The sequence below is a fragment of the Ctenopharyngodon idella genome, chromosome 12, assembly GCF_019924925.1.
Source record: "Ctenopharyngodon idella isolate HZGC_01 chromosome 12, HZGC01, whole genome shotgun sequence".
NCBI classification, from domain to species: Eukaryota; Metazoa; Chordata; class Actinopteri; order Cypriniformes; family Xenocyprididae; genus Ctenopharyngodon; species Ctenopharyngodon idella.
This window is the reverse complement of record NC_067231.1, coordinates 5,998,643-6,009,840: the sequence shown is the minus strand read 5'-3', so window position 1 is coordinate 6,009,840 and position 11,198 is coordinate 5,998,643. Positions and strand designations below refer to the sequence as shown.

The window sequence follows — 11,198 nt, the reverse complement described above, 5'->3', positions numbered from 1 at the left end:
GCTGTTGCAATGGGCTTTATCTTTGCAGTGCATTCCCTCTGTACAAAAGACCTTGGTCTGATACTGTGAGAAATTTAGCATGAGTGTCAGTCCCGTTGGCAGAATCTCAAGAGCCTGATTTGATAAATATGGATGATTTAAAATGTGCATTTTAAAGGTTTTATATTTATGTATGTGATCTCAAAATGGATCGTAAAGAGCTGGAAACTGCATGAGAATAGCTTGATCTCTTGAACTCTGCAACAATACTGTTTGCACTCGCACTGCACTAACTTTTCTATTAAGACATTGCATGCCTTAAATGCATTTTTCCTAACCATATGAAAAATGTAGTTGTCATTGATTTATGTCACATATTCTTAATAATTATTATATTACCTAAATCACCATTAACTTTCTCTTGATAGATAGATAGATGTTTTTTTATGACACATTATAAGTGGTGTTATAAAATACGCAACTGAACTGTAGTCGATGGTCCCTTTAAGATGTGAAAGGAGGCAGATGATCATGGTAACACGTGTCACTGCTGTATTGTCATCATCAACCGGTTCGGACTGGAACTGCAGCGCACATACATAAGGATGCACGTGGCATGTGTTTACAATTCAATTTACTGTAAGAGAATTCAAATTAAAGCAATCAAATTAATCTAATTCCATAAACGCAGTTGACATACATTGTCCATGTCACAGGAAAACTCCCCATACTATATTCGGTGTACACACAGCGGATGCTTCCTGTAAATATATATAATGGCATTTATAATTTTAACAGTGACGAAAAGTAATCGGTTAAGTGTTAAGGGGAAATTATCGATGCTGGGTTGACACTGCAGACAGGCTGTGTTTATTGTCATTTAATAAAAAAGGAAGTTAGAGCATAGAAATGTGAAGCTGGACCAGCGAGAACAGCTTCAAACCGGTTTAAACGCCTGGCAACAAAAGCCGGAGCTCGCGCAGAACACACCGCACAATGATGAAGGACAGACCGGGATGTTTCAGCCCAACACATCCACAATCAGTCATTTAGATCATAGCGCTCATCTCACATTAGGACACAATGATATGATAGGACATTTAAAATCATAACGGTGGAGAGCCAGTTCAACATCCTGAACTGAATTTACCACAGAAATCATCATCATTTCCCGGTCGCTGGGGTAAGACATTACGTTCATTATCTTTATGAGATGTTATAATGTTTTTAATAGTATTATTCTGTGATATATTGGATATTTCACATCACAAACAGGTCTTTAGCTTTAAATGAAACAGGCTGTACGTCGTTTTTCAATGTTCTTTTCATGTTTTTTTTATTTTATTTTTTAACTTTGATTATATTCACAACAACAGTTTGAATTGTACATTTGTGTGAAACTTAAAATAAATAAATAAATAAAAATACATATGCTGAAAATAAACCAAGAAGTATTTGAGTAGAGTTCAAGAGCGCGCACGGTTGCAGCTGTGCGCTCTCGTCCGTGCGCGTCTCCGCAGTCTTGCACTGCTTTCACGCGCGTTCCGCACATCCTGCCGTAGGTGTTGTTTTTTAGTCACTGTAAGTTGAGGTTGAAATGCAAGATATTTTCCTCTACGAATAAAATCAGATAAATTAATAATAACAATAAAGGTTTGCAGAATATCTAAGCTGATATTTTTCATGCAATTAAGGTGAATGGGGACTGATTACTGAGCACCATAAAAGCATTATAAAGTGGTCCATTCTACAGAAAGTCTGTGTGTGTGTGTGTGTGTGTGTGTGTGTGTGTGTGTGTGTGTGTGTGTGTGTGTGTGTGTAAAAAATTAAATGATCACAGAATTTTCATATATATATATATATTTTTTTTTGGTCATTTAACTCTTTTTCACCACAGGAAAGTGTAAACATGAGCGCCCGGAACAGTAAGCAAGCCCCGGACGGTGGATGGGGTTGGGCCATTGTGGTTGCCTCTTTCATGGGTCAGCTCCTGGCCTACGGCTCGCCCCAGTCCGTGGGGGTGCTTTACCCGGAATGGCTGAACACCTTCCAGGATGGCAAAGGCATGACAGCATGGGTCGGCTCTCTCGTGTCTGGGGTCGGACTCATTGCTAGTAAGTTTTCAACACTGATATGAGATACTTTATGCTTAATAAATCTACTCTGCATAAAGATATGCTTTCCATTGCATTTTTTTCCCTTTGTTTCAGGGTAAATATACCATGGTAGACAATAAGCATAAACATAATGAACCACAATAACTATGCTTTCCAACTCCATATGATCATAATTCAACTTCAAACAATAAATACTAAGCAATTATTGAAAGAAAAGCTTCTCATGCTTTTGTTATAAGCTTTGACCTTGTTTTTCATTATGAAACTTGTTTACCAATAAAAAAATGAAGAGTAGCGTGTCAAATCAATAGGGCTACAATTGTGACTAATGATTTTCTGTTTGTGTCAGTGGGCCATTTGACGTCATGTCCTGTGTTTTCATAAGTCAATCAAAATATGCACTTCAAATCTGACTAGTTAAATGCCTCGGCTTACAGTAGATCATTTTAAGCAGTTATTGACTGTATTTTTATTGCGTTTCCCATTCTCTAATAAGAGGATGCTTTCATCCTTTTGCACAGGTCCCATCTGCAGTGCCTGTGTTGTGAACTTCGGGGCCAGACCTGTGACCATCTTCAGCGGGGTCATGGTCTCCGGAGGGCTTATGCTTAGCGCTTTTGCACCCAATGTTCAGTTTCTCATATTTTCCTATGGGATAGTTGTTGGTAAGTGTTTCATGTTTCAGAGTTACCTTGGGTCATAGGTCACTCCAGATGTGGGCTTATGGATGATATAATGCTGAAATATCCAAAAAATTGCTAAAATTAAATGCTCTTATTTTCATACTATTTGTTCAAAATTTACTAAAACATTACAAGTCGCCATATTTATTGGGGATAGTTCACCCAGAAATGAAAGTTGTGTTGTCATTTTGTCATTGAATTGTTCCAAACCTGTATGAATTTCTTTCTTCCGCTGAACACAAAAAAGAAGACTTTTTGAAGAACATTTAAAAAAAAAAAAAAATACTATGGAAGACAATGGTGCCACATCAGTTTGATTACCCATATTCTTCAAAATATCTTCTTTTGTGTTCAGCAGAAGAAAGAAATTCATACAGGTTTGGAACAACTTGAGAGTGAGTAAATGATGACAGAATTTTCATTTTTGGGTGAACTATCCCTTAAAATCCTATTTCAAATATCTATTATATCGATAAATGTATTGCTTACTTAATTATTCTGTTGTTTAGGGGATATTTAGAGTTTGAGTATGGTCTTGTGCTCAAGTCCCTTGGAAATCTTGGAAATCTGTTTACCTTTATTATACGTGATTATAAGATTATAATTAAGATTATATGAGCAGGTGAACTTTTCTTTAACCTCACACTTTTATTATACAGGACTAGGCTGTGGACTTGTTTATGCTGCTACTGTAACCATCACTTGCCAGTATTTTGACAAAAGACGAGGTCTTGCTCTCGGCATTGTTACAACAGGTAAATATATGATCAGTCAAAAATAATACACTACTAGTCCAATGTTTGGACACACTTGACTGAATTTATGTTTCTCACAATTTTAAAAACCTTTTGATCTTAAAACATGAATTTCTCTACAAAACTGACAGTTTATTTATGTGTTCATATATATTTGTGAATATTAAAAATATGAATATAATGTGAATATAAAAAATTATGAAATTGTTTTCATGACTTTTTCTAAAATGTGTAAAATAGGGGGGAAAAAAGTGTGATTATTATAACAAAAATTGCTATTGTGATTTAAAATGTGACTTAAAAATATTCCAGGTTTGCTGTGCTTGTTTGTAGGGCTGCACAATTTAGCCTATATATATGTGTATGTGTGTGTGTGTGTGTGTATATATATATCAATATGGCTATAATATAATAATGTATTATATGAGCAATATCACACGAGTAGCTGTACAGTATCGCTCTATATCAACATGGCTGTGATTCAGTCATAGAAGGCAATCGCAACCGTGCTGATATAGAGCCATGCTGCATGGCTACTTGTGTGATATTGCATTTATACAACAGTTCGACGGCGCACATGTGTAAATAAATAAGAAACAACAACGGAGTGTCTTTAAAAACTCTCTTTTGTGTGAAACTACTTCCTTCAAGTACTTCTTTCAGATCTCAAGTTGACAGTTTAACAGTTGAGCCCAAGTCTTCGTTACTAAAACATCACTTTAGAAATAGTAATGAAGGAACATTACATAATACAATAAGCTTCAATGAAGTGACTCAGAGTTATGAGAGAGAGATCAACTAAGTGAGTGCATTACCTGTATCTAGCTGATATATTTCATGTCAATCTTATATTCATAATCACAAAATCAGTTTGAATGTCCCCTGAGGAATATCTTTGTCTTTGACCTTTTAACAGTTAAGGGGATTTCCCATGACAGTGCTAGTCGATGCATTTGTAAGTTGCATCTTATTATGTGTTGTTTAAAGTAAAATACAACCTTGTTTCAGTTCCTTTCAAAATACTGATACAGTCAAAAAGACAGTTTTTGCTGACATCTAATGGTGCAGTAATGTCACTTTCACTGAAGTCGAAATCACAATCACTAACGAACCCTTTCTCAATACCAAATACAGCATGTTATTATAGATATTATTTATTGAAAAATAATAATTAAATAAACAATATTAGCCATTATGAAAGTATAATAAGTTTGTACAATAGGAAATCAACACATCAAACAGTTCAGTCAAAAGTACAAAAGCAGAGCTAGGTATAATACAGGATTTCAGTTAAATAAAAATATGAAGTTATGAAACTTAACTTTGCCCTAAGCCAAATCGATTTGCTCTGGAACAAGTAATAGATTAACAAGACCAAAGATTGTCCATTTGATATACCCAAAATGAATTACACTTCATGTTTAAACACCATCTACATAAGAGCCAGCGGCAAATCTGTTCTCAGCGGGTACATGACCTGGATCTTACATCTCCAAAAACATCTAAACAAATCGTCAAATAGGCACTACGTTTATGTATAGGTTGCATAACTGAGGTCTGAATAATTACATTCTTGCCTAAAAAACTCTTAAAACTACATTCTGTGACACAACAACAGCAGTATTTGTAAAATTATAGTGGGTTTGCTCGTCCGCCATGACACTCGCTGTGAGAAATGCTGCAAGCGTAGTGATACAAGCGGAGAAACGGTTCCCATGGTGATACTGGTAGAATATCGCATGGCTGAAAAAGACTCTCAGTCAATCAGATTCCCAAATGCACGTTAAAGTGACCCAAGCTCAGAGCAGATGCAGAGATGGAGTTTGTGTGGAGCAGCAACTACTGTGAACTGAGCCGCTCTAAGCTGCTGCAAACACTAGCAGATACAAAGTTTCAAAGATCAAAGTGCACAATAAATGGAGTTATTGTCTCCCAAAAGAAAGAACCTATTCTGAACTGCCTGAAATGAGTCATCTGTAATTTTAGTCTTACTTCCTGCACAAACCTAAAGAGGTTTGTTACAAATTTGCATAATGCCAGCATTAGCTTCATTGGCTGCTCACAAACAACGTCTAATTTGACCCATCCTCAAACACTGTAGTTGTAGCTGAGGCCTGGAAGAGTTTGGTTCGTGTTGTTGGAATGTCGAGAAGACGCTGTTTTCTGCGGTACAAAAGCCCTTTGCATACACTTCTAAAGAATGAGGACTCGGGCTCAAATTGATACGGTAAAACTGTATTGTTACTGTTCTAATCACTGTGCATCAAGTGCTGAGGAAGACTCTGGAGCTGAAATTCAGATATGGAAATGGGGATTTGGTTTCCTACACACGCTCTAAAGGCAGAAACACACCAAGCCGACGGTCGGCCGTCAGGCAGTTTTTGTTCGTCAGCCGACTAAGTTTTCTCAACGTGTTCCGCACCGTTGGCTGAAGTTGGTCCTCATCTGCTTTTTTTCGGCCTATTTGACATGTTGAATTGGCGTCGGAGCTCGTCGGTCCGTCGGGCCATCTGATCATTCCGATTGGCTGTTCAGCTACTGCCACCTACTGGTACGGAAAGGCATTTCATCTTACGCAGGCGCAGAACGGACGTGCTACTTGGCCGTCCGGCTGTCGAGTGTAGGTTTGGTGTGTCAGGCCAACTTTGGACCCAGACACTGCCAACGTGAGCCAACCCCGGAGTCTGCTTTCGTCGCCACTAGTTCGTTGGCGTCAGCTCGGTGTGTTCCTGCCTTAAGCCAATCAAAACAGACTGGGCCATCTGACCAATCAGAGCAGAGTAGGCTTTCAGAAAGGGGAGTTTAGAGAGACTGAATCCTTTATCGAACCGTTTCAGACACTATGAGAAAAGAGGTGATGATGCAATGAATATTATGAGAAAATGTTTTTTGACCTAGTATGCATGTAAACCTATTGTGGGAATTTGGAAAACTTCAAAATAGATTAATTAAATCACAGCCTTTGCAATTTTATAATCGGACTAAGCCATATTACAGTTTCGGTTTTATTTCTATTTATCGTGTAGCCATAGTACTAATAACATTCATATCCTATAAAAGTAAAACAATTCAATCCCAATACTGGTAATACCCAATAGGAATGCATTAACCTTCTCATGTTTCCAGGTACAAGTATTGGAGGTTTTCTCTACGCTACGGCGCAGAATGAGTTCATTGCACTCTTTGGACTCGACGGCTGCCTTTTGCTTATTGGCTGTTTTGCACTAAACATCATCGCCTGTGCTGGACTCATGAGACCACTGCACCTGCCGGCCTACTACCTGAAACAAAGAGCAGCGCTGGCCGAGAAGGCCGAGGAGAAGGTTCTAGAAAAGACCCCTGTTGTGGAGGACCCCATCAAAAAAAATCAGTCCGTCAACGTTCTGATCACAGGAGAGACGAAAGAGCCTCCACCGTACGAGAACAGCTTTCTGAGTTATGTGGCGTTGGTGCGGCTCACGAAGAAGAAACAGAAGGAGTACTCCGAATACTTGAACTCGACAGGGGAACTGCTTCAGAACAGGGTCTTCTTGGCCACATGCATGTCTTTATTTGCGTATTGCCTAGGTGCGTACACTCCTCTTCTCTTCCTGGAGGATTTGGCCCAGAGCGAGGGTCTCATCAATGGCATCAGCACCATCCCGCTGGTCTCGATCATGTCCATTGCTGCTGGAGTGGGGAAGCTGCTGCTGGGAGTCATGATGGACATCCGCTGGATGAACAGCATCTTTCTGTACGCCTTCACCCTGCTGGGCACGGGGGTGGCTCTTCTCATAATCCCCGTCACCAAGAACTACGCTGGGCTGCAGGTCATCTCAGCGGTGCTGGGGTTTTTTTCCGGAAACTGGTCCGTCATGCCCTACATGACCACTAAGGTTGTGGGAATGGATCGTCTGACTGAGGCATATGGGATCTTGATGTTCTTTGGTGGATTTAGTATAATGCTCGGACCACCTGTCGCAGGTAATTTTTTAAACCTGTTGTCTTGATTTTAGTTCTGTTAAATTAGGGCTCAGATGCAATGCAAGCCTTTAAAATGAACTTCACTCACAAATTAATTAGTACAGATCAGAGGTTGGAAAATTTTGAATTTCCGCTTCTTTTCAGTGAATCAGTCGGAATGTGAATTGGAAATTCACTTCAGTAATTAGTAGATTAATTAGTACAGACCAGAGGTTGGGAAAAAATAGCTTCTTTTCAATTCATCAGTGGGAATTGATCACATTAACCACAGGATGTTGAATTGGTATGTCTTGGGGATGAAGATTTATTTCGAAGATTTTTTGGGACATTATGTGTTTTTCCACTATACTACATTAAAATAAAAGTTAATTAAATATATATATATATATATATATATAAATAAATAGTTTCTATAAGTGGGTCAATGACATACCTTTTTTGTCAGGATCTATTTATCCAAAACATTAAAATTGCAATTCAAATTAATAAAGGATAGGTTGATTTTCAACCAGCTAAGTAAGTAGTATATGTAACTGAACAATGTGTACTCCTTTCTCTGTTACCTATTACACCCAGATATTCCTGTTTATTTCTGAGCAACAGTCCGTCAATTGATGCAAAATACATCATTTAATAACTTATTTTAAAATAATGATTGTACACTCACATGTATTTAAATTGTAAGGAAAATAGGTTATTGCTTTTAACTTAATGGTTACACCACATTTTGAACGGTCAGATCAACAGTGGAGCAGTGTCAAAATCAAAAGTGCTTTATGAATGTTGAAGTTTTTGGCAAAAGGGAACTCTATAGTCACGTAGCACCGATTTCAAAAATGTTTTAACATTTCTACAGCATAGACAGCCAAGTTCTATTAAAGGCCCATCTTGCCATCAGTGAATGACTCATTTAATTATTTAAGTATTTTGGCAGGCATAAATTAAAAAATGTCAGGGTGGAACAACGGTCCTAATATCATAATGAAGAAAAAAGTCTCAACAGAATAAAAATTTTTGAAAAGAAACCTGTTTTTATTAAATGTATATTAGAAATACTTGAAAAACGTTTGTCTTTTAAATTACAGTCATTTGGTGCAACCAACATGCAGATAAAAAAAAAAAAAAAACATGAAACAGAAATAAGCCCCTCTTTACTGGGTCAAAAATCTCTTAAAACATCAGATAATTTGACCTTTTATGTGAAGGCAAGATTAGTTCAGTTTGTAAAATGTTATTATATGGAAGATATTTAATTCTACTTCCATAAATTCAAATTATAATGCTGCATCCTGTTTGCTGTATCAATTCAAATTCAGGAATTGAATTAGAATGTAAAAGACAAAGTTCTAAATTTCAAGAGAGTGTAAAGATTCAGTAAGTTTACCTGTGGAGTGATACAGTATGTAACTCTGCCATTTGTTTTGTTTCTACAGGCTGGATTTACGACTGGATGCACTCCTACAATCTGGCGTTCTACTTCAGCGGGAGCTTCATGCTGCTGGGAGGAGCTGGCCTTTTTCTCTCGGCTTTGACCTGTTGGAACAAGAACCAGGAAGAAACCAACACACCAGACACAGAATACACAAATGATTTTGACAAAGTGGCAACGGTGGCCTGAAGCATAAATACAAGATTAACTGCTGTACAGAAGATGAATCCTCACTCTCCCTATTTACAAAAGGCTGAAGCGTACAATATTCTGAACATGTCAGCTGGATGTTTTTCCTCAGCATGATACACTGAAGAATTCTAGAAAATGAAGAAAGGACTGTGCTTAGACTGGTTATTTGTGGCCTTGTTTTAAGAGGCTCTGGTCCTGCATTCAGAACACATAGGTTTTCTTTTAGATTTGTCTTGTTTACTGTATGGATGGTAGTTGAGTAAATTGAGATAGGAGTCTTCAGTGCCATGTGTCACCAATCTTAGAAAAACAAACATTTCAACCATCTCAAGTTTTCAACCATCTCAAGTTTTATGAGATGACTGTATTGTTTTTTTATGTATAGACCTACAGAACTTCACTACACTAAACTGCAAATAAATATAATTTTTGGCATTTGTTTAACTATTTCACAATCTGAAAAAAAATCTGCAGTATTTGGAAGGGTGATAATCAATGTCTTGTGCTGTACCAAAGTTTTGATTGTCGTTGGTTTATTTATTGTATTTGATTTGTGTGTCTGTTCATAGGGGTCAGACATGCAGCACTAGACTAATTGTGCTTTTATGTTGATACCTTGGTTTTTTGTTGTTTTTTGCCTTGTTATGAAAAAGTTGGATTTCTTAGTGACACAGACTATAGTCTGTAGCTGATTTAAAACCACATGCTATAAAGCAATATGTATTTGTGAAAATGCTGTCAGATTGTTTTTTATAGCAGTTTAGCTATCTTTTAATTTCTTTATTTGTATACTTTTTGAAATACCAGTTCTTATTGACTGTTTTACACATTTTGCAATAGACTGTGTATGTTTGTATTTGTACTGCTTTCTGTTTGTTTTCCTTTTTTCAACTGTGGCAAGATATTTTAACTTGAAATATGTTTTTATTATATTAATATTCAAGGAAAAGTTTGTTCCACCACTGTTAATATTGTTAAGGAAACCATCACAGAAAACATTTTTGTTATGGCACCTTTAGGTGTAGTGCCATTATTATTTATGTTCCTTTTATTGTTTTATTTGCATTTTTATGGTTTTTATTATTAAAGTATTGATGAAATAATTGTTGCTTGCTTTATTTAACAGCCTAATTTTTCAACACTAGTCATGACCAATGCAAACAAACCTAGACTTAACAGTAAAGATTTGCACTCGGTTTCATTAGACTGCCATGATGTGAGGTGGCCTTGCCATCTCCATGGATACAGTAACCATAGTGAATGCAATCAGAGGTCTATTTATGCAGTCACCAGTGTTTGTTTACCTTCAGGTTCTGATAAAGTCTGTAAAATGATGATACATATAAATAGTTTTTGATGCTTATATATGTAATCAAATCCAAGCTGTGATAGATATTACTCTATATAACCTAGAACAGAATAATGTTAAACATAAATTTAAACCAAAGACTAGACTGATTCCCAGATGTAGCTATGTTTATGAAACGTTTCCAAATGTCACAAAAACAAATGGGGAGATTTTTCAAATTAAAAGATTCTCCTCAACTACAGTGCAGAACATATTAAAGGCACAATATGTAAGATTTTTGGATTAAAATATCCAAAAACCACTAGAGAAATAAGCAATTTTAACCAGGACGTCGCCTATCAATGACATCATACCTGCGTTACCCTCGATTTCAGTTTTATTATATAAGGGAACATCTGTTTGGATACATTTATAGACAGAAAACTAATCATTGTTATATAGTTCAACACATTTAGTCTTAGGCCTATTGTTTGAATCCTGTTTTCTTGATTTTCCGCGAATACCATGTTTTTATCATGCTTCAGAGACAACACTATTTTATTAAGTGGCTAACATAGCATAATCAGATGCAGCTTTATTTTTAGTAACAATAATACAGCATTTTCTCTGTCATACGATATGTTTTAAAATTAATTGCATGCCATTTATCAACACAAACCATCCAGCATTTATTAATATGATATTGTAATATCAATCTAGCTTACTGCAGTGTGCAACAAGTCGCCCAATCAAACGCACAGAGTAATGTTATAACATTATTTTCAACACACT

The 11,198-nt window shown here is 36.7% G+C and overlaps 1 protein-coding gene across 2 annotated transcripts; it reads left to right on the top strand.

The window, feature by feature from the left end:
* The first annotated feature begins 913 nt into the window (after positions 1-913).
* Positions 914-10,221, top strand: slc16a9b (solute carrier family 16 member 9b). 2 transcript variants are annotated; one of them, XM_051914662.1, is made up of 6 exons: positions 914-1,162; positions 1,877-2,093; positions 2,618-2,761; positions 3,439-3,534; positions 6,661-7,497; positions 8,931-10,221. In XM_051914662.1, exons 2-6 carry the CDS (start codon positions 1,889-1,891, stop codon positions 9,113-9,115), a joined length of 1,467 nt encoding a protein of 488 aa, XP_051770622.1. In that variant the 5' UTR covers positions 914-1,162; positions 1,877-1,888; the 3' UTR covers positions 9,116-10,221. The 2 variants fall into 2 exon arrangements, with proteins under 2 accessions (XP_051770622.1, XP_051770623.1); XM_051914663.1 differs by lacking the exon at positions 914-1,162 and having other exon boundaries at positions 1,946-2,093; positions 2,593-2,761.
* The last annotated feature ends 977 nt before the right edge of the window (positions 10,222-11,198 follow it).

Coding starts and splice junctions, on each gene's coding strand:
- slc16a9b (XM_051914662.1), top strand. CDS start 1,889: ATGAGCGCCCGGAACAGTAAGCAAGCCCCGGACGGTGGATGGGGTTGG. Junction 2,762..3,438: donor TTCCTATGGGATAGTTGTTG/GTAAGTGTTTCA, acceptor TTTATTATACAG/GACTAGGCTGTGGACTTGTT. Junction 7,498..8,930: donor GCTCGGACCACCTGTCGCAG/GTAATTTTTTAA, acceptor TTGTTTCTACAG/GCTGGATTTACGACTGGATG.